General features: G+C 38.6%; 1 protein-coding gene across 1 annotated transcript in view; it reads right to left on the minus strand.

Annotated features, from left to right (window-relative positions):
• Positions 1 to 20,147, minus strand: part of IL23R (interleukin 23 receptor) — a gene marked incomplete at both ends in the record, with an annotated part of 69,909 nt that extends 49,762 nt beyond the window's left edge. The window contains 3 exons of the mRNA XM_081087629.1: positions 10,109 to 10,232; positions 16,956 to 17,252; positions 20,078 to 20,147. Coding sequence (XP_080943755.1) covers positions 10,109 to 10,232; positions 16,956 to 17,252; positions 20,078 to 20,147 — 491 coding nt within the window. The remainder of the gene's footprint in view (positions 1 to 10,108; positions 10,233 to 16,955; positions 17,253 to 20,077) is intronic.
• Positions 20,148 to 24,760: the final 4,613 nt, after the last annotated feature.

The raw sequence follows: 24,760 nt of genomic DNA on the forward strand, positions 1-24,760 counted from the left end.
ACCTTGGAATTTAACAACGGTGAAAAGACAAGTACCTTATATTTTTGTATTTAACAAATAGAACACTTCACAAATTTGCATGTCATTTTCATTCAGGGGTCTTCTCCATCTTCTGCGCTGTTCCCATCACAGCATTAGTGCTGCAGAGGCAAGCACCGCCTGATTCTTTATCTAATACCATTACCTGCTCTCTGTCCTGAGGGACTGACTTGGTAGGCTTTGTGGGGAAGAAACATTTTATAAATCACTGGCATTTCATCCCTGGGGCTCCACTTCGGGTCCTGTTCCTATTATGTGTCTATACAGCAACTTTTGAATTTCTCCAGCCCCACAGTCCCCCAGCCAGGATTATAACTTGCCAGACACTTAGAATTGTTGGAATCCAGAGTAACGTGCTTGCTAAGACACAAAACTCCAGGGAGGAAAAGAGGAACCAGCCTTATACGACCATGAAATAAATGCATTTATAAATCAAAGTACTACATAAATTATATTTCTGTTTTTTAAACTTATTGCCGCTATCATAGCCGGATAACCTCAGCAGGCAATCAAGAAATCTCTCTAAGGCTGACAGAGGGGGGTGGAGAGGGGTCCACAGCGTGCAGGTGGCAGCAGCTACTCTATCTTGTTCAGCTCAGGTTTCTAACTGTCAGTATATATTTTCCAGTGCTGCCTCTTTCCTCTCACCAGCAGGGAGATCCCTATGAGCACCATGAGAGGACAAGAAGGACATATCATGGTGATGAAAAGCACAGGACTTGGGTTTTAGAGACAGACTTAGGTTCACATTTCAGCTCTGCCCCTCGATAAATTGTGAGAGTTGAAGCCCCTTACTTATCTCTATGTACTTCAGTTTACTCATTTGTGAAGCAGAAATAATAACATCCTGTTATCATGAGTAAATGAGTAAATTAAATAAGAAAGCATTGAACATGGCTTCACATATTAGAAAACAGTTATTGCCCTAGCCAATGTGGTTCAGTGGATAGAGCATTGGCTTGTGGACCAAAGGTTCCCAGGTTCAATTCTGGTCAAGGGCAGGTACCTCGGTTGCAGGCTCCTCCCCGGCCTGGGCCCTGTTCGGGGCTCGTGCAGGAGGCAACCAAATGATGAGACCAATTGTTTCTCTCACGTTGATGTTTCTCTATATATATCCCTCTCTCTTCTACTGTTCCTAAAAATCAATGGAAAAATATCCTTGGGTGAGGATTAACAAAAAACAAATAAAAACAGTTATTATTATGACTTAAAAGGTACTTATGACATGTGACTTTTATGCATTTAAAAGAATAAACATGAAAGTTTTAAAATTGCTTTATATCAACAAGTGAAATTTTATATTGTTTGTATCTGGGGTCAAATCATGCCGTTAAATCCAAGTGTTTACATAGTTGACTTATATTCTTTCTGAGGTAAGGTGTTACATAAACAAATTAGAGGATAATTTGTTACAAAGCACGCTAGCCTCATGCTAAAAAAGAATTAAAATGTAAAAATCAGAAAATGGCAACTACGTTTAAGTACTAAGTAGGGCATCTGTGAATATTTTCCAGTTAGAGAAAACCACAAGCATATTCTTAATTGGTTTGTGGCTAATTCTTTTACCGCACATATTAAGACCACAAGTCAAAATGAAAATGTATTCTCAAACCGACATTAACCATATACTGGATAATTTAATTCTGCTTTTAAAACCTCCTCTCATATTGGCATCTAGACCACCAAGCGCTATTTTAGATGAAGATTTCAATGATAATGACTGACTATACTTTGGGACTACTTTTATTTAAAACCATATATTACAAAGTTTTTTAATTTCTTATTTCTATTTCTTTATTTCATGTACTAATTAATACATGACAGATTATTTGTTAAAGTGGGTCAGCACAATTTATATTTTCAGAAGTGTCCTGTGCATCTAGCTCTAGTTGTAATTAACAGATTTTTAATAAACACTGTCAACTTATGGTGATAATGGTGACAATATCTTTTGTTTATTTAATCACTCATTAAACAGTATGTATTTAATACCCACTATGTTCCAAGCACTACTTTAGACAAAATTCCAGGGAAGTAAAGAGGAACCAGCCTTATGTTACCAAATAATGAATACATTTATACATCAAAATACTACCTAAATGAACAACAACGAACAAGTCAGCTAACATCCCAAACTTTGTGGACCATACATATTGGTAGAAATAAATAAATATATAGTATGTCTTTTATTGATACATGTTCAGAAGAAAAATAAGGCAAAAAGGGGTTAGGAAGTGCTAGCAGTAAGGGTGGGGGAATTTTTTGTTTCAGGGAGAAGAGGAAGGTGAATCTGAGAAGGTAACATTAGCGCAGTAAACAATCAAGTCTTGTGGGTCTCTGGAGGAAGAACATCTAGGCAACCTGCAAAGGCCCTGAGTCAGGCCCTTGCTTATCCCGTCCAAAGAACAGCAAACAGTCAGGGGTCAAGGGAGCCTGGCAGAGTGAGGGAGATGGGAAGGGGCTAGAGAAGCAATTAGAGAGCTAGGAGGAGGGAGATTTAGAAGGCATTGTAAGGTCACATCGGTCCTGCAAGGACCCTGGTTTAGTTGAGTGAAATGAGAGATTTTGAGCAGAAGAGTGGCATGATCTGACGTGCATGTGAAAAGGATGATGGTGGCTACTTGTGAATAACTAATGAACTGTAGGAGGGCAAAGGTTAAGGCTAGAGCATCGCTTAGGAAATACTTGTACTAACTCAGATGAGAGATGATGTGGCTTAGACCAGGATTGCTATGTACGCAGTGAAAAGAGGTTAACTTTTAAACATAGAGTCAATACACTTTACAGGTCATTGGCACAGAAGAATCCAGGAGGAGGCCAGTGGATTTTCACCTGAGTAATGTGAAGGACGGAGTGGGCATTTACTGAAAAGGAGAATGCAAGTCTGGGGAGAGGAAACTGGGTGTTTGATGTTGAAAATGTTAGCCTTCAGTTACCTTTTGGAGTTCTAAGAGGAAGTGTCGAGACGATGTTAGGTATATGTTAGCTGCAGTTCAGAAGAGAAGTCTGGATTGGAGATAAATAAAGGGTTTTACACCATATATTTGGATGAGGTCTTTTAGGTAAGGAGTTTTAGATAGAGATAATAAGAGATCCTAGGATACTGCAGCGAGGGCCTATTCCTTTACTGGAAATGAAAAGGAATCAACCAAAAAGACTGAGAAAAACCATCCAGGAAGTAGGATAACCAAGAGGGGGTGGTGTCCATCCTGGCAGCCGGAAGAAGGAAGTAAAAAGCCAAATGAAGTGCTCCTGCTAGTCAATGATTTTGCTTAGGAAAATAAGAACTGAGAATAAACCATTGGATTTGGCATTAGGGAGGACAAAAACTTGACTAAACTTGATTAAAAAAAGGATGAGACCTGGCCAGGTTGAGTGTCAACCTATGATCCAGGAGGTCACGGTTCGATTCCCGGTCAAGGCACATGCCTGGGTTGCAGACTTGACCCCCAGTATGGGTGTGCACAGGCAGCCAATCAATGATTCTCTCCCATGATTGATGTTTCTAGTTCTCTCTCCCTCTCCCTTCCTCTCTGAAATCAATAAAAATATGTATTAAATAAAAAAGAGGATGAGAAGAGAAGAAGCAAAGACAAAATATAGACAACTTTTTTGAGAAGTTTTGCCATATAGAGAGGAGCAGAGAAATAGGGTAGTAGAGGAGAGGGACTAAGAGAAGGTTGTATTTTTCAAGAGGGCAGCATGTTTTAAAGCTGAAGGGAATAATCCAATAAAGACAGAAGAGGTGATAATGCGGAAGAAAAAGAGGCACATTGTTGGAGCAGGGTCCTCCAGTGGCAGGAGGGGTAAGATCTGGCACACAAGTGGAGTCTCGGCCTCAGGGTAAAGGTAGTTCATCCACAGGAGTGGAAGAGAAGATCAAGTGTGTGCGTACAGATGTCAGTACATCAGTAGATGAGGGAGGTTGTGGTATTTCTCATGGCTCCTATTTTCTTAAAGAAATGGGAAGCAGGTGATCAGTAGAGAATGGAGAATGTTGGAGACCAGAGATGAGAGAAAACAGAAAAAATTATTATGTGGAGAAGTGACTTGGCCATTTGAAATGTAGTGGGATTACTGGGTGGCTCTCTGGGCCCAGTTGAGGTTAGTGGTCATGAATAGAAAGTAATACGAATAAGTTTGTGTTTGTCCCCAACCACAGTTAGCTTTCTGAGTACAAGTACAGAATTGGAGAGGAAAGGGATTTTAAAATGTGAGATGCCCATCCAGTCCTAAAAGAGTTACTGAAAACATAACATCAGAGCCAGGAAAATATTTAGAATCATATCTAAGAACTCTTTCTGGTTGTTATGAATATGAAAAAGGTGTGGCAAAAACAAGCAGATCTTATGAGTTGGCAGAATAAACAATTGATTTTAGGGGGTCTGAAATTATATATCATCTAAAAATAATTGCCCTATTGGTCTTTCCTGGCACCTGAAAATTCCACCATTGGCATTATTCTAAAATTTGTATGAATTTTTCATGCACAGAGACAGTGTCTATACTTTTTAATCTCTAGAATTTAATATGATGCCAAGAAGACACAAATGCTAAATAAATATTTACTGTTATTTTGGATGGAATGGAATGAAGGGCCACCATAATTTTCATTCAACAAGCATTTATTGAGTAGAAGGCACTGTGCCAGATATTACAAGTTTCCAAGATAAAGAACATATTTACATGAACCTGTTGATGGTATTGGGACATCAGTAGATAGACACTTAGTAGCAGAGGTTCATTTTTTTTTTTAAATCACTATCCATTGATACATAGCAAAATATATAAGTATACAGAAGGGTATGTGAATGGCCATGCATATCTGCTGATATGGTCACTACAAAGGCACTGAACAAAATTCTTAAAGTAATACACAATTTCTCTACTTTATAACTTCAACCCAACATAGAAGGAAGCTCTGATTTTCCATGGAGGAAATGCCACCTTCCTGTCACTAGTAAAATAAGTGGGTGGGTAGAGGTAAAATGCCTGTCAATATCTGTGATTTTACTGGAAAATAGAACCACATGTGTTGGAAGTGAAACCTTACAAATGCTGATTTCTACCTACCTGCCAAACTGGAAAATACACAAAGAACCCTGGATCAAGAGGAGCCTTTTTAAATCCGATACTTACTACTTCAGCCACAAAATTCATTCTAAGTCAGCTTTTTCCTGGGAGGTAAGATTTTTTTTGCTAGTTAGAAAAATTGATTTCTCTTCTCTAATTTTTTTCAACTCAGGGGTGTGTTTCTAATGAGAAGATGAACAGATATTTATCTGTGCTGACAGAAGCTCACCTTTAAATTTGCTAGAGGAGAACATTCATGGTTATGCCAATGTTTTATGTCTTCTCTAAAGTATGATCAAATCCCATTAATCTGGACTCCATTAATTCAGAATTTTTGTTAGGTTTATCTGATTTTGGCTATAATTTATAATATACTAAAGGCCCAGCGTGCACGAAATTGTGCGCGGTTAGGGTCCCCAGGCCTAGCCTGGCCTTTGTCACATGGCCTTTGCTGCCCGTGAAGCTCCCCACCCCGGGATGCTCCACTAACCCTGCGACTGCTCCATGAGGCTTCCCCTGCCCCTCGACTGCTCCACGAAGCTTGCTGCCGCCCCGCAAAGCTCGCTGCTGGACGCTCCACGGAACTCTCCCACCCGCGACTGCTTCGTGAAACTCGCTGCCGGGGGTGACTGCTCCGCTAAGCTCACGGCCGTCTGTCCGGCGAAGCAGCCCGCCACTGCCGCTCAACAGCCCCCAGTCCCACCCTCATGGTGAGCGGCGGGGGGGGGGGGGGGGGGGGGGGGGGGACTGATAGGTGCTCCATGCACTTCACGGTAACCAGTCGCCCATTCGGTTGTGATGGCACCTAGCTCTTTATATATATTAGGATGCCCTTTTATTATTATTCTTTAACTAGACTGTGAAGGGAAAGTGCACTGGCATTCTAGGCTCAAGTAATACAGCAGTGAGCAAAACAAAAAGTCTTGGCCAGATTGAGTGAACATTCTGGTTTGAATGAATGAGGGAATTTACTCTTGACATATGTACAATAGCTAGAAAATGAATTTCAGCATATTTAACCTCTTTTTCTAGTAATCTGTCCAAAATTACTATTACTTGAAAATAATGTAAATAAAATAATTATTTCTAATATCCTGTAAGTGATCATTTTTTAATGGCTTTATGTTAAATTTCTCTCCCAAATCAGTCAGATTTTGATGGAAGAATGAATTAAATAAGTCTAGGGAGTCCACCCTGAGTGTCCCCATAATACTCTAACATTGCCTTTGTGTTGTTCATGTCTTCAGCATTTCCTATAATTTGCTTTCTTATAACGCAGTATGGTGTTACTTATCCTCATTTCACAAGAGGCTAAGGTTCAGCAAACCTAAGTAACTTTTCCAAGATTGCACAGCTGACAACTATGGCGGATAATGTTGGTAACAGTACTAAGCTCCATGTACAGGGCACTTGGATGCGAAGCCTGGAGGTACAGCATCTGAGGTTTAAGGTCAACACACAAGATTACAGAGGAGAAAGGCAGAAAGAGCCTAGATCCTTGGGGTATCATTGAATTATCAAGCCAGCTCTGTGCTAACTACACCTACGACTTGATATAAAGCCCCACCTGTTCAAGTCACAGTGCTTGGGGTTTTTTTGATATTTGCATCATAAAAGACATCTGACTGATAGTCTGAGAACTGGAAATCAAATGTAAAACTCTGAAGCCCTTGTTCTTTCCGATGGAACAATCTCAGTACTCATCACTCACTATAGGTATTCTTCACTTTATAGAGAGAATGTGTCCCTCAAAACCCACATGCAAATCACTTAAACATACTCAATTTAGAATGCATTAATTAATGTTAAAAGAAATCTGTAATAAATGATCTTATGAACCATTTGGAGAATATTTTTATGACATTAAATAGGAAATTAAGTGGTGGTTGGCAAGTTTTTGCTAACAGATGTATTTTCTCAAATTGTGCTATGTGTGTTCCAAATTTACAAGGCAATTTTACTGTCAAGATTCTGAGAAGGCGAGTTAGTAGGACGAAAAAGAATTAACCTACATCCACTAAGATGGCAGTAACCAAAAAGTGTTGGCCAGGATGTGGAAAAATTGGGACCCTCACACACTCCTGCTGGGAATGAAAAATGTTACAACTGCTTTAGAAAACACTGTGGCAGTTCCTCTAAAGGTTAGGCAGAGTTGCCATATGACACAGCAGTTCTATTTGGAGTTCTATTTCTAAGTATCTGCCCAAGAGAAATGAAAACATATGTCTACACAAAAGATTGCACACAAACGTTAATAACAGCCCAAAAGTGAAAACAACCCAAATTCCACCAACTAATGGGTGGGATATATCCATGCAATGGAACATTATTCAGCCAGAATAGGCATCCATAGAGAATGCTGGAATAGTTGAAGAGAAATAGTGAGTGACTACTAATGGATACAGGGTTTCTTTTTGGCATGATGAAAATGGTCTAAAATTGATTGTGGTAATAGGTGCACAACTCTGTGAATATACTAAAACTCTGTGAATGGCACATTTTATGTAAGGTGAATTGTATCATACCTTGAATCAACAAAGCTGTTACATTTTTAAAAATTAACCAACCAACCGTGATCAGAAGATAGTAAAAGGGTCCAGGAAATAGCAAAAATCCTGAAGGCTGTAGGCTCCCTATCAGTCTGGCACTTCTCGTTTTCTTGTGAGCTTGGACTGTGGGGTTTACTCCCATACTGCCCTCATTTTCACAATTCCGAAGTGGACTTAGCAATGAGACTAGTTTTCTTGGCCTTTTTTTTTTCATCTCCTGGAGACTATCTTACCCCCAAGGCAAGGGGTGAGGTCAATGAGCGCTCAGACCCTTGTTAGAACCTTGGTTCCCTATGTCTTAGCCAAGTGACCTTGGAGAGACAAGAGGAGCTCGCCAAGCCCTCTGAAAATGGGAGTAATAATAGTTACCTCACAAGGTTGAGTTGAGCATTGAAGCCATACGCACATGAAGTGCACACGGAGCACGTGGCTTAGCACATTGTGTTCTGTTCCTCAGTGCAACCCATTTCTGATCACTTCCATCATCCCTTTAATGCCCGACCACGCCTCTGTTAAACCCCCGCTCAGAATTAAAGGTGTGAGCTCTTGCCCTTGGCACACGGCTAGTAACTCCGGGCTTAGCCATGTACTCAGAAAGATGTCTAGTTTTTACCCAGAATTTCTTGAATGAAAAGGTGTTACTTTTGATGATTTATTTCATCACAGTTATTCTGAGTACCTAACAGGTGGAGAAGAAGAGCAAGTTTGGAAGGTTATTCTCTTCCATATTGACGAGACCTGGACAGCATCTATTAAATATGCCCTGTGATCTGGTTCTCTACACGATTTCAGCAGAAAAGTAAGGAAATTAGAGGTAAGGCAGTCAGGCCAACCCAGATTCAGAACCCGCCTCTCCCTCTCTGTAGCTGTGTGGCCCTGGGCACATTGCCTAACCCTGCTAAGCCTCCGTAGCCTTGCTTATGAAAAATGGGGGCGGGGGGTGGGGGAGAGAATCTTACGTATATCACAGGGTTGTATAGGGGATTAAATGAGGTAGCACATATAAAGCCTTTGGCTCCGTGCTTCCCAAACAGTAAGGCTTTAATAATTTTTTTAAGTAAGTAGTTTGTGAAATTTTTGAGAAAAAAAATAGTATGCTTCAAATAAACTACTGAAGGCATTATTTTTTTTAATCCTCACCTGAGTATATGTTTATTATTATTGTTATTATTATTACTATTATTATTATTAATTACTGATTTTAGAGACAGAAGAAGGAGGGAGAGAGAGAGAGAGAGAGAGAGAGAGAGAGAAAGAGAAAGAGAAAGAGAGAGAGAGAGCCATCAATGTGAAAGAGAAACATCGATTGGCTGCCTGCTATATGTGCTGACTGGGGATCAAACCTGAAATCCTTTGGTGCACAGGATGACACTCCAACCAACTAAGTCACCTGGCTAGGACTAAAGGCATTCTTTAAAAAAAAAAAAAAAAAGATTTTAAAAAAACAAACAAGGGTGACCAACTTACCCCAAATTGCCTATATTTTTCAAGTTAATGGTTTTATTTCCATCTTTAACAGTGACAGAGGAGTCCAACACAGACTGATGTACGTGGGTATGGTTGAAATGTAACATAGGAATATTTGAACTATGTACATGGAAGAATGGAAAGGGATTTTCTCATATCAACCTTTTCCTATGTTGCAGTTTCTGAATGGTAGAAACTAAACATGCATCCCCTCCCCCCAATTTAACTTATATGTAGTAATATAACTTTTATGATCAATCATTTGTCTTTAAGCATAAAACTTGAAGAGATTTTGGCTGTCTGGTGGTCTTGGCTCCTGTAGTCTGGTATTGTTAGACCATAACAAAGGAGCATGTCTACAAAGCCCTCCTCAACTCCAAGTAGAAAATGATTCCTTTCATTCAATCATTACTTTCAGTTTTAAAACCAAAGGTCCTGTGTCCCAGGAAATTCCTCAGACTCAGGAAAACCAGGAAAGTTGCTCAGCCTACTTGACACCAAATTTAATTCAGTGCTAACTATGGACCTGGCACTGTGACACACACTTTAAAAGCCAAATTTCATTTAAATAAATAGAACAAACCTGTGCAATTGGTTCTATTTTGGCCCATTTCAAAGATAAGGAGAAGTCCATTTGGAGAAATGGGGTAAATTGCCTAAACCTTAGAAGGATAGCTCTGGGATTTTTAAGCTGAGGTCCTTCTAAAACTGTCCTGCGGTATAACCATTAGGCTCCTGCCCCCAGTTTCCTATCAATGAATTAAAAGGTTAGAAAGGTTATAGAAAACCTTGCCCCCCAGAATGAAAGTATTAAAGGCGTGAAAGGGTTGTGGTAGCCTCACTTATCATGGTTAGGGAGCTGGGGGTGATCAGGGTGTCCATTCATGCTTGGGGCTCATTTCTTGGGTCCCTGCCAGAGGTGAAGGACTGGCTGAACTGCTGTGGAATTGCTTATTTAAAGTGTTGAGGAAGGAACCTACCTTTTCATGTGCACCACATACTTCGTGTCTAGGTAGGTGGGCTTCCCGGTATTCCAGGTACAAGTCATGTTGCCTGAATATTCATAAATTACACAGGTTACCTCGTCAGGGACATCTGGTGGATCTGCAACAAAATGTATGGCTTAGGAGCCACCATAGAAACATGGAGTTCTTTATAAAGTAGTTAGTTGATAAACTTTCCATTTCATTTGGGAAAACAGGTCAATCCCCCTCAGCAATTCTCTCATTCATTCCCTACCACCTCACCTTGCAACCACTCAGCCATCAAACACTGCTCCTTTCCTTTATAGATTTCTCTATATACTCTACTTCTTTGGGGATATTAATGTGATCAAGTTCCTCCCATAAAATAAAAAATTTCATCTCCCTAAACTCTCTTCTCTTTGCTACCACTGTATCTTTCTCAATAGCTAAACTTTTTTTTTTTTTTTAAGAATTCACTATACTGGTCTTTTTCTTCATCTCCTATTTACTTGTAAACCCCAACAACTAAAATTCAGCCCACAATTCCACCAAAACCACATTTGGTAAGGTCTTAAATGATTTCCTAATCAATAAATCCCATAATCTCTTTGCAGTCACTATTGACCTGGACCTTTGCAGCATTTAGTATTTGGGCCACACCTTCCTTGAAACCTTCTGTGCCTTTTGGCTCCTGTAAAAGAGTTCTCCAAAGGGGTTTTTTTTTTCTACTTCTTCTCTGGCATCTATTCCACTTTAAAAGTCTAGTGTTCATACCTACTATTGAGTATTACTCAGTCGTAAAAGGAAAAGGAATCCTGACATGCTACAACACAGATGAACCTTGGAGACATTATACTAAGTAAAATAAGTCAGGCACAAAGGAGAAATATTGTATGATTTTACTTATATGAGGTATCGAGAATACAAAGTCTTAGAGATCAAAAGTGTAATGGTAGCATGGTGGTTGTTGGTGGTTGAGGGTAGGGAGGAATGGGAAGTTGATGGTTAATGGATACAGAGTTTCAGTTTTGCAAGATGAAAAGTGTTCTAGAGAGGGACTTTTTCAGGAGCCGTTGTAAAAGAGGCAGCCTCTTTCCCCCTGAAATTACTGTTTCGGAGTAATAGGGAGCGTGAGTTACTGGTTGCACAACAATGAACTCAGTGCCACAGAACTGTACACTTAGGAATAGTCAAAATGGTATGTTTTATGCTGTGTCTGTTTTACCACAGTAAAAACAAGATTTTTTAAAATGTTGGTAACCACAGAATTCTATTTCAAGGTTCTTTCTCCCTTCCTCCACCCTTCCTCTGTGCTTTCTCTGAGTGGCCATATTATAGAGAAAATTATTAGATTTTGTCTGCTAGCATTTTTCCCTTTTCAGCACTGACATCTCCCTCACTCCCAACCTCACCCCTCGCTACCGCCCCCCCCCCCCCAAGGGCTATCAATCACTAGGCTCCACAGAGAAGTATGCCCTTGACCTAGGCTGATTAATCAAGTATTTCTCTTGGGAATGACCACATGACTCAAGATGAACCAATCAGAATTCCCCCAGGGATTTTTTCAGGAGCCATTGTAAAAGAGGCAGCCTCTTTCCCACTGAAATTACTGTGTCAGAGTAATAGGGAGCCGCGAGTTGCTGGTGGCCATCTCCCTGTCATAGTGAAACTGCCTATTTAAGAATGAAGTCAACACAGGGGAGACAAAACCCAAGAGATGGGCAAAGATCAAAGAGTTCTGATGATAGTGTTTGAGCCCTTGGGGCTTCTGGAGCCGATGAAACCCCAAGAGCAGCACCTGGAATTTTCAGTTACACCATCCAGTAATAAATTACCAAGAAAAAGATAAAAAAAGAAGTATGGAAACATTGAGTGCTGATTAAATACTCACTTTTCAGGTGCTGCTCTCTCAGCTTGTGCCTACATGTGCAATCCTGTCGGGGAAACTAGACTATTCAGAGAATGACCAGACAAATGGCAGAATGGAGGCTCATAAAGAGTAAATGTACAGACATTTGTGCACCTGAAGTTATACCCAAAGATTTATCTTAAATCTAAATATACTTCTTGCAGGTCACCTGCAAATTACATACCAGGAATATTACTTGTAAAATCAGAAATAAAATGCAAAAAAAGTTATCCTCATTGCAAATTGAAAAGATAATAGGTATCATTTAGACCCATAAAAATGGCAAGGATTTTGAAAAATGGCAATCCTCAGTGTGGGAATGGACAAATGACAATCCTCTAACACACTTGTGCAAATTGCTACAGCCTTTGAACACTTTACATATAATCTTTAGAAGCTAGAGTAATATCTTGCAACTCAGCAATTTTACATCTAGGATTGCATTCTTAATGAAATGGTCATTTAGCTAAAAAATTTGCCTCTTAAAGTATTGTTTATTTTAATAAAAATTTAGAAACAAACTTAATAACCTAACATAAGGTTAAATAAACTATAATGCACTCCTAAAATACATTCCAAAACAATGTAGAATACAATTATGTATGTTTAATTAAATAATTAGTAAGTAATTAAATAATGGTCATATGATAAAGTGGAAAGAAAACAAATTGTGATGTAGTATAGTATAGTGGTCTCATTTGAGAGACAGAGAGAGGGGGATTAAGGGGTAGAAAGAGAGAGATAGAGAGAGAAACTTGAAAGATACTCTGAATTATTAAAGAGGGATTCTATTAGTGAGATTATGGGATTATAGAGATAATGAGTACTTCTTTTTGCTGGTCTAAAAATTTTAAAACTTTATGCATTGAACTTTATGCATTGACTCTGCAGTGTTTAGTATTTGGGTCACACCCTCCTTGAAACCTTCTGTACCTTTTGGCTCCTGTGAAAGAGTTCTCCAAAGGGGGGTTCTTTGAGTTACAATGGGGAGAAACAGGATGCCAAGTAGGGTAAAGAAAGCTTTAAATTTTATTTGCACCTTAAAGGAGGTAGCTGTGGACACAGACATTTAAGTCATTTTGAATATTGATTGAATTGTGGTCTCTCAATGATTACAGTGATTTGTGCTGAAATTATTTTTGTTTTCTGGTTTCAGATAAGAGTATCATTGAATTAGTCATCATGAAAGACAACGGTCAATATTTTGGGATATGCTATTTATTCCACAGCATTCTATCTGAAGTGAATGCTCAGGGTTATAAATGTCTGATGATTTATTAACTTTGCAAAAGGCCAAATAGATATATACACACACACACAAATAAGCACAATACCTATAATAATAAAAGCATAATATGCTAATTAGACCGGACGTCCTTCCGGACGAAGCTGTGGCGTTGGGGGCTGAGGCAGAGGTGGCCACCGCGGTGGTGGGGACCTAACCCCTTGCACAAATTTTGTGCATTGGGCCTCTAGTTGTAATATTAATGTTAAGCTATGTAAAGATGGGAATGTGAGTATGGTTATGAGAGTAAGACCAAATTGTTGTTAGATCTCATTTCCAGGTTATTCAACGTTCAAGAATAAAAACCTACTTTACAACTAGATACTAAAATTACCCTGAAATATGCAAGAATGAGGCTTAAGTTTTTGCTCTTGCCTACCAATGCCATCCTCCCCTATTGGAGCACTTATTAATCACAGGCCAGGTTTCTAACTAATTCAGAGTCTAGAGATCATTTTCTACTGAGAGCATCTTGAAAGCAGAGTCTGTGACTCCCTCTTCTTTGAATTTCTAGCATTTAACACATTTTTAGTGCATAGCAGTCTCTCAATAAAGTATACTTCATGAATTGATTGGCTTGATTAATAATATGGTAATCATAAGCAGACTTAAAATGAGAACAGACCCAGTGCTTCTGACAAAGATCAGTCCTTAATTCCTTCTCCAAGGACAGCGCAAACCAACCTGCTTGTGCCAGTAATGCTACTTAATAGCAATGCTAAAGATGAATATTCAGGACTTCTGTTGGATAACAAGTCTGCTTTTATCAAGGTAAGTAGAGATCAAAGATGCTTAAAATTTAAGTCAAAGATGTTTAGACTTTTAAAATAAATGATTAAGTGGTGATGTGATTGTCCCATGTAAGGTTCATTTTAATTTGGCATTTTTAAATGCATAAAGGCATCTCATAGTGTTTGATTCCAGGATTGGTGTTATTTTGCTAGAAAAAACTTCCCATAATAAGCATGCATGTAATCACAGACACGAAACCAAGATATGTTTAAAATTATGGCTACAAATGAAAATTGTAATAATAAGTTTGTGTTTCACAAATTACACATTAAAGTACAGATCATTTTAAATACATATAAAGGGATAGATAACTTTTCAGGGAAAGCAATGATTCATTTATCTTCTCTTTTATGACTTGTCTCCAGTCTAAAAATATACATATGATCATTTTGTTTGAAGCAGTAACGATAAATTGACATAGTAAAGCTCACAGGACAAATATCCTGTGATCAAAGTGATCCAGTGAAAGCAATGTGATTTCTAGAGTACCACAAAAACCCTCAAAAACCTTTTTTTCTGACCTACTTAAAAAGGAAGTTTTGTGTGCTAAGAATGCAGAACCCAAGGACACAGGGGTTCGAGTAAATTTTTACCTGGCAGTTACAATTCCATACTCATAACCAGAGGTCTATGTGAGAAGTTACAACTCACAAAGTAAATAAATGGGAAGAGTGATGTTCTTTCTAAGCAGCCATTTGCAGAGAGTAAGTGCTTCATTATATTGTCCTAGAAGGGGAGGGAGCAAAGGCCATTCCCTGACCTTAAGCATCACCCAATGGTTTTGGGGCTGGGGGGCTCAGAGGCCCTCAGCCAACACTGGGAGAGCTCCTGGTAGTAATCTGTCACCCAAACTGCAGCTCAGGGAAGGAGGCCATGCTTCTTCGGCCTCTTTCTTCCTCTGCCTTCAATCAAAAACTAACCTTTCCTCATAACTGTGGAAGTTGCTAATTTGCCCTCTGAAAAAATTATATATTATCTCAACACCCCCACCCCAAAGAATAAATAGTGAAGTAGTTAAACATTAAAGCTTATTTATATTTCCTGAGGATGTGGACAAGGTAAAGAGTCCTCATACATCAGATAAGATGTCTGCCTGTGGTTTCAATTACCACAATTTAGGGCAAGTTTAGCATATTGTTATCAGTTTAAGGCATACATTTGCCAACCTTATTCTTTGACTCCAAAACATACTACTTCCTTTTCAACTACTTTTCTTCCTCAGTGTACTTCTACCACCTCCCATATTTCTTCTCTATCTTTAAAAAAAAACATTTTTATTGATTCTTTTAAAGAGGGAGGAAGGGGGAGAGAGAAAGAAACATTAATGTCAGAGTGGATTGATCTACTGCCTACCCACCTGAGCATGTGTCCCTGACCGGGAATCAAACCAGCAACCTTTTGGTTTGGTGCATGGGATGATGCCTGACCGACTGAGCAACACCAGCCAGGGCTTCTTCTTTTTTTTTGAAACTCTTGCAAGATCAGGTAACCAGGGTTAAATAGGACAATGGCCTTATTTGAGATCCCCTGCTTTTCAGTTATCCATTCTAGGGTCCAGGTGGTCTGGCTCTTACTAGGTAAGGTCTGCAGATGAAGAAGAACTCAGATTTGATTCTCATAAGTGTGGAGGAAGAGAACATAGCACATACCCAAAGCCCTCTACCGTCACTGAAAATGGGCCTAGATGTCATCTACATATATAAAAGCCAAGCGACTGGAACGACTGGTCGCTATGACTCACACTGTGGCCAGCCAACCGGCCCCAAATGGCCCTGATTAGGGCAGGCTGGCCAGATCCCACCAGTACACAAATTTGTGCACCAGGCCTCTAGTAGGGAATAAATATCTGGGTTAAAACAGTGCTGAATTATTGATCCATCTTTCATAATAGTACAACAAAGAATTAAGTATATTATTATGCAAGTCAGTCCATATTACTCTAATAATTTAAACATCTTCAGAATGCTTGAACACAAATTGAATTTTAGCAAGTATTTTAAAGATTAACTTGATATATTTTTTCTTAATAATTAAAGTAATAAACATAATGATTCACAATTGGGGCAGTGGGATTAGAAGCAGGGAATTGTATCAGAATCTTCCATGTTTTGTCCAAAGGATGTATTTTTAAGGGCTTAGGCACATTGGTTGTACTTTAAAGTGTATAAAATGCTTTAAAAGAAATTATTAAAATTAAGGGCTTACCACAGTCAGTATAATTTGCCTCATTTTACAGATATGGAACTGAGGCTTTGATTCGTTAAGCAACTTGCCCAAGGTCACACAGCTGGTAAGGAGTGTAGCAAGAACACAAAGCTAGTTTTGCAACTGTTTTTCTCCCTAAATCTTAGCTGCAAAATTTTACAGGTGGATCTGCTTCAAATTCGATTATATTAATTTGGAAAAATAAAAACACACATAAGCGAAAAACAGATGAAAAAACATTTAACACCTGAGTTTGTTGCCTCTCCTCTATGCTGTATCGGACCAGGTAACTGTTGAAAAATTGTTTTTTTTGGAGCTGTTGGTAACATGGTAACATTTATAGAGTTCACTTTAAAAGTTCATATTTCAGTCTTCTTCTAAAGAGTCAAAAACTCTGGGAATACTGAGCCCTCACAACTGCTGGAGCTGGGCAGTGGCTGTCCCAGTAGACTGTATCTCTGCTTTCCTCTCTGCACAGATCCCACCAGCTTTTGTAACTCACTTATTCCACCAGTCTGGCCCCTGGAGACATTTAAGTTTGCAATTCCTGTATTAAACTAATAGAAGAAGTGAACTATATCAATTTGCCTCTATTTTTAGACAAGTTGGTGATTACCAGTGATTGTTAGACGAACTTTTATTTGGCCTGTGAATGCACCCCACACACTTACATCCAGAAGAGATGTCTTCCCCACATATCAGTGTCTCTTGAGAATATCCGGGACATTCAGCTGTGCAGTGCAGGGAGGCACGTGGTTCCAGAAAGCTGTCATACCGAAGTTTAGCTGTCGTTTTATTAATCCTTGTGATTTTCAATCCTTCTTTGATGTTATTTTTATAAAAATAAAATTTCCTTGGTTGGCAGTTCTTAATTGCTGCTTGGCAATATATGGAAATATTCATACCCATCTTAAAAATTTTGGCTGGTTCTACCCAGATGTGGCCAGAGCAGTTTATATTTGTAATTCCTGGAAATAAGTAGATTAAAAGAATAAATTACATATAAAACATTAAAGCAGGAGATTTTTTAAAAAATAGGCTGTTACTTTTAAAATGTATTCTTTTCTATTAATTAAATGAATTCCATTGGGAAAAAGTTGGGGCATTAAATGTATCTTTTAATTGATTAGCTCATTGCCATGTACTTTTACTACGCTTCTGTTAAGACGCAGGAGCATGACAAAAAACTAGTATCGGCCTTTAAGCTTCTCTGTCTAAAGAGCAAGTATAATTAGCTCTCTTATTTTAAAGCAGAGAACCAAGGCATTATGAGGCTACACCTTTTTTGAAAGATAAGATTAGATATGACACTTGGCACTACAGAATCTAAATCCCAACTAATCAATCAGCCTTCATTATTTTTTTTAGATAAAGGCTACTTTACCAGAAAATTCAGAGTTTAATGAATAAAACCATACTGCTACTTATGGCAGAAATCTATTGCTTGGTAGCCACTTAAAATTCACTCTTAATTTAATAATATGGGAAATGTTTAGAATTTTTTTAAGTTAAAAAGAACATTGCAAAACAACGTATGTAATTGCAATGTACATTCATGTTAGAAAGAAATAGATGGATTAATTAAAGAGAAATACACTGATATTGACAATGAATTATTAAATCAATAACTTTTCAATACACAGGAGTCAACATGGATTGCATAAGAATAGGTCACAGAAAAATATGTTAACTTCTCTTTTGAATAGGGCTCTTGGATTGGTCAGAGGAATGTTAAACATGGTATGTATACATATATATTTTTTAATTCAGCAAAGCTATTTAAAAAGGGTAACATAAAATTCTAGTAAAAACTTGGAAAAGATAGTCTGGATTATATTAAAAATTTTCATAGCAGATTGAAAAATAATCTATATATATAGAAGGCTAAGTGTCCATCCATCCAGCCGGTCGCTATGACGCAACACTTGGCTTCCCCCAAGTGGGACACAGGCCCTGCCTGCCACCATCCCGGAGCGACACCCCACCAAATCGCAGCCAACACTGCTAAGACCCCATGGCGCAAAATGCGGCCCACAGCCCAGCCCAGAAACGGTCACTGTGGGCATCAGTAATGACGTCACATAGCGACGCCTGGCTTCCTCACCCTAGCAACTAGCCTCCTTGGAGTTTCTTCAGTCCAGGAACCTGACTTGCTTTATAGCCAAGTGCAAACATTTTACAATTTAACCAAGTGTTTGTGAAGTGTTTTCACGTGTCTCATCCCATTTGATCCTCACAGAAGTCCTGGAGTAGGTAGATAGGAGACTCGGTAGAATCTTATTTTCTTTTCATTAGCCAGAAAGCGAAAATTTAGAAAGTTTAGGAACTTGACCCAACTGAAAAGAAGTAAGAAATGGTGGAACTTGAAAATGACTTCAAGTTTTCTCACTGCACAGAATATAGTCAAACACTGCTGCAGTTAAATATTTTACCCTTTGTTCTCCCTGTATGATCTATAATATTAATCTGCTTCATGTTGATATTTACTGCTGTGTTGCTGATAATTACCTAAAAGAGAAGTTAGGGTGCTTCACTGGGCTGGAAAAAGTTCAGCTAGATCAGAAAGCAGGTCTAATTAAGCAAGTTTATCTATATATATAAAAGGCTAAGTTGATTTGCACATGCGCAATATATATAAAGCTCTCGCTGGCATCAATTGCACACGTGTGTTTTGATCTGTCATTGTCGATCGTGAATTTGGTTGACACTTCTATTATAGAGAAAGGGTGAATAGCAATAGTAAACTATTTCTTCTAATTAATTTCCTTTCAATGTGCACCAGGACACTAGTATATAAAATAATATCTGATGGACAGCTAAAAGGTATCTAATGCCACATCCCAGGGACCCATCTTATTTCTCTGTGCTCTGTATTAATCACTTGAATGATAAACAGAAGTCTTACTTATCATTTGCATTTTTCAAGAAGCCAGAAAAAGCAACTGGTGCCTTATTTCCCCCAAATCTTCTTGGATAGCATTGGTCTGACTCTGGAAGTATCCAATATCCTGCTGGAGGGATTCTAGTTCTGATGAGGAGGCTGCCTCTATATCTCCAATATAATTGTGTCCCAGCCTGTAGAACACAGTTTTGCACTTGCCACTACTCTGAGTAACTTGCACCATCTAGAAAGTTTTCTTCAAGGCCTAGAACCCTGCCTTGGTGTTGCTTTGTCACCCAGTAAATGAGTCCTTGCCATGCATCCCCAGGATACCATTGCCTCCAATAGAAACTCCTGAATGCAAATGGCTGTCCTGTCTGAACTGCTGAGGATCCCCTTCCTGGATTCCTCCGAACTGCTTATGTCTGTCCTAGTGCCAGACGTGTGTGTGGACTGTAGGAAGGGAATAGTAATAGCACTCAACACTGCTGCACAGAGTTGTTGTTGTGAGGGATAAAAGGCTTAGCACAGTGTGCCTGACATGGAATAACCCTCAACAAATGGTCTGTGGAATTGAATTAAATTCAAAATGTTTGATGGATTTTCATAGAACAGTTATAGTAGTTCAGAGATAGAACATGCTAACTCAAAGTAATAAGCTCCTGCTCAGAAATGTTTATATAGGAGTTAAAGGTGGTTCCGTTAGGGATACGTACTTGAGAAAGGAATCCTGCCTTAGGAAGGAGGGAGTCTTTTTTATTTCATTCCACATAATTCTTATGCTCATATAAATTTTCTCAATATAATAACTTTGTTCTTCCGAAATCCTACCATACATGATACCTTGAAAATATTAGACATTCAATACTTTATTTGAATAAAAGATAACAATAGGTATTCAAAATACTATACCTCCATGACACCAGTTGAAGAATATGTAAAGAGCTATTACCACATCCCACTGAAATGTGACCTGATTCATGTCTGAAAGCAGGGGAAAGCTCTTTGTTCGCCTCTAGAGAAAAATACAAAAAAGTTTAAATTTTAATATTTTAATAAAAGAATAAAAGGCATCACATTTTTTCCTAGCAATTATTATTATCTTTGATGAGAACCTCTGCTAAGGAAGAAAGGAGAGATGGAGAAAGGAGGGATGGAAGAAAGAAAGGAAGGAAATGGTAAAAAGTCACTAGTGTGTGAAGAGGTATAATATGGAGTAAAGCAAAAGAATGCCATTTAACACCCTTCAAAAATAACTATGAATTAGCTCAGTAGGACCTTTGGACCCTGGATATAATCCGGTTCCTCTTATCTGGTCTCTCTTCATAAATCTCCTTCTGCTCTAAATCCTGATGATGAACTTTTCTCCTGACCAGGTTATGCATCTATCAAGCTTCAAGAATATCAGTATTTGATGAGTAAAACTTAGGAAAAACCAAAAATTTCATAATCTCCAGTAAAAAGGCATTTAAAGTGAAGAAAGATGAAGTGGATGAAGTGAGACAAATGCATATATGTTGTCACCAGTTAAATTTACAGAAAGCTCACTCATCTCTGGAGAGCTCAAAAGAAGCATAATATAGAAATTGCCATGAGTTTACCACTGGAGTTACATTACTCAGGTAATCAGTTTCTTACATTATTAATAATTCAGTTATTCAATAATCAACATCATTCACTTTTTTTATTTGTTTAGTTAAACCTTGAGCCTTTAATATACAACAACAAAACAAAATCCATAACTCATCAAATAGCATAAACTATCTGATAACATCTTTAAAAACTGGGGTTCTCATGACTCATGAAATAGGGATCCCTTTCATAAGTTGTTAACAATAGTAGGTGTCATCTTTATAAATAATAGTGAAAACAAGCCCTAAAATATTTCAGAAGTTAGCCACTCACCTACTAGACTAGGCACAATAAATACTAAGGTGATGTGATGTCAGATAATATTATAAATTCGACTATCATCCGTATCATTCACTGTATAAAATACCACAGAACTTATAAGAGAAAATCACTTTGCCCATGTATTTCTCACAGGAAACATAGCTGTTTTTCAGTATTTTGGATGCTCATTTTCTCTTTACCTTTCCGTCCGTTTGAAGCACATAATTCCACTTCAGAGCCAGGCCAGCCTCACATCTCCTTTCCCCACCGCCTGCCTGTCAGTGATCGCTTCAGGTTCTCAGCTATGAAGCAAGTGGAAATGTCAGCAAAGCCCTGACCTACATTTCAGATTCTTGAAGAGGAACTCAAACTGCCCAATTCAAAATGACTGGCTCTCATGTCACTGTTTGGGAAAACCCAGATTACTGAAAGTGAACTGCTCTCTCAGTACTTTTGGTTTTCTCAGCTTAATTTAGAATTACCTATCTCATCCAAACAGTAGAACACATATGCATGCTCTGTCAAAATCTTTGACACCAAACACATGATGCTTAGTTTTAATTTGCAACATTGATATTAATTGTAAATTTGTTTCTTAAGAAAAGTTTTAAATGATACTGTTGACCATTAATTTATTTTTTTAATATTTATTGCTGAAAGTATTACATATGCCCTCCTTTTCCCCCATTGACTCCTTCTAGCCTGCCCCCAACCCCACCTCAGGCCTTCACCACCCTACTGTCTGTGTCCATGGGTTATGCATATATATATGCATACAAGTTTTTTGGTTGATCACTTCCCACCCACCCACCCTCCCCTGCCTTCCCTCTGAGATTTTTCAGTCTGTTCTATGCTTCTATGTCTCTGGATCTATTTTGTTGATCAGTTTATTTTGTTCATTAGATTCCACATATGAGTGAGATCATGTGATACTTGTCTTTCTCTGACTGGGTTATTTCACTTAGCATAATACTCTCCAGGTCCCTCCCTGCTATCACACAGGGTAAGAGATCCTTCTTTTTCACTGCTGCATAATATTCCAGCCCATTAATTTATTTAACAAGCATTTTTTTAGTAGTACTTTGTGCCAGGTATTGTTCTGGGAATTAAAAGTATAATGGTTATTGATTATAAAACAGCTCCTTTGTTGTATTGTGTACAGTGATTAAATTACAGATAGGTTGCTTTAAACTATGGTTCACAGTTTAGCAGGATTCTACAACCTAATAAAAAATTTTACCAAATATTTGGTTGGCTTATAGTAGGCATCACTGGGGGCCTTTCCTGGCATGCCTTTTCTTCCTGCCTCCTCTATTTGTTCTACATGCACATCCTTTCACTTTAATACACTTCTTTCTATTTGTAAATGATGATTAATTTTACTTGTTTCCTCTACTGCAAACTTCTTTAAGTCAGAAACTCCACAGTGTCTTTTCAATTTTTGTATCTTTAGTAACTCACACATTAGAACACTCTAGAGCAGTGGTTCTCAACCTTCTGGCCCTTTAAATACAGTTCCTCATGTTGTGACCCGATCATAAAATTATTTTCGTTGCTACTTCATAACTGTAATGTTGCTACTGTTATGAATCGTAATGTAAACATCTGATATGCAGGATGGTCTTAGGCGACCCCTGTGAAAGGGTCATTTGACCGCCAAAGGGGTCGCGACCCACAGGTTGAGAACCGCTGCTCTAGAGGAAGACTTAACTGATTCCTATGCTTAGATTCATTCTCGATAATGCAGTCTGAATTTCTGTGGGTAGAGGCTGGGCATTGACATTTTTTAAAGCCCTCCTCTCCCAGGTGATAAGATGAGCAGTTAGAGTTGAGAACCACTAGAATATACAACAAATAAGATTACTATTTTTAAAGCCCACACAGAAGAAATGTCTACCAACTGGGTTTTAATGATTTGTAACAATTTTCCAGCCTGTGAAGGAGCTTGTGTAGGAAAACATTTCACAGGAACAAAATTTGCGAGTAATATAGATGTATGGGACTGGCAAGCATTTCTCCAGGTTGAGAGGAATAAGATTTGACCTGGAAAATTAGGTAAATGGCAGATTATAATAGGCCTTGTATTCCTGCTAAGTATTTTAACCTTTATCTTGATGTCAGTCAAGAGATAGCAAAGGTTGTTAAATATGAATAACATAATTACATTGGATTTTAGAAAGGTAATTCTAATTAGTGGAGAGAATGAACTGAAGATAAAGAGCCCAGTTAGGAGCCTGGCTGGAGTGGCTCGGTGATTGAGCATCAACCTATGAATCAGGATGTCATGGTTCAATTCCTGGTTAGGGCACATGCCCAAGTTGTGGGCTTGATCCATAGTATGGGAGCCCGCAGAAGGCAGCTGATCAGTTATTTTCTCTCATCATTGATTTTTCTATCTCTCTCTCCTCCCTTCCTCTCTGAAATCAATAAATATATGCATATTTTTTAAAAGAGCCCAGCTAGGAGGCTAATGAAAATCAAAAGCTGATGAGGATCTAAAGCAAAGCAAAGGCAGCAAGAACTGAGAGGAGAACAGAGAACTGAGAGCTCTGTAGAGGCAGGCTGGACAGGCTGCTGTGACCAATGAAGAAATGGTGACTTCTGGCATCTGCAGTCAGCAATGCGTGTGGGAAGTGAAGGATTCAGGTCACGAAGAATGACTCTGGTGACTAGTTTTGCTGACCCAGTCGATAATGACATTAACTGAGCACACAAAAGGAGGAGAGATTGTGGGGAAATTATGAATTTAGTTCTGAGCATGTTGATTTGGGGATGCTTAGCGCATATTCAGAGAGAACTAATAGGCTGTTGTAGACATTGGTAAACTTGGGAGAAAAGTTTGAGTTGGAGATCTAAATTTGGATGATTTCAGCATATCAATAGTATTGAAACTAAAATTAGAATAAGACTAAGCCCTAGCCAGGTACTCAGTTGGTTAGAGCATATCCTGATACACCAAAGTATGGGTTTGACCCCCCCCTCAGAGCACATATAAGAGTCAACCATTAGCCCGACATGGCTCAGTGGTTGGATATTGACCTAAGAAGTAGGAGGTCATGGTTCAATTCCCTGTAAGAGCACATGCCCAGGTTGCAGGCTCAATCCCCAGTAGGGGGCATGCAGAAGACAGCCAATCAATGACTCTCTCTTATCATTGATGTTTCTATCTCTCTCTCTCCCTCTCCCTTCCTCTCTGAAATCAATAAAAATATAATTTTAAAAAGAATCAACCATTGAATGCATAAATATAAACACTTGTAACAAAAAATGGACATTTCTTTCTGTTTCTCATCAATAAATAATTTTTTTCTTTTCAATATAGAAAAATAAGAGGATTCAAAGAGAACACTTAGAACAATAAGTGGTGGCCAGAACCAGAAAATGTTGACCCAAAAGAAAGAAGAAATATAAATAGTGCGGGGGCTAGTGGTGGTTCTTAACCATCTTTTCAATAAAAATTTTATTATTTTTTAAAAATACATTTTTATTGATTTTTTTAGAGAGAGAGGAAGGGAGAGGGATAGAGAGAAACATCAATGATGAAAGAGAAACATCATCCAGCGGTTATCTCCTGCATGCCCCCTGCTGGGGATTGAGCCCACAACCTGGGCATGTGCCCTGATCAGGAATCAAACCAGTAACCTCTTGGTTCATGGGTCAATGCTCAACCACTGAGCCACACCAGCGGGGCATCCTATATAA

The sequence above is a fragment of the Myotis nattereri genome (genome assembly GCF_964212035.1).
Source record: "Myotis nattereri genome assembly, chromosome: 3".
In the NCBI taxonomy this organism is placed as follows: Eukaryota; Metazoa; Chordata; class Mammalia; order Chiroptera; family Vespertilionidae; genus Myotis; species Myotis nattereri.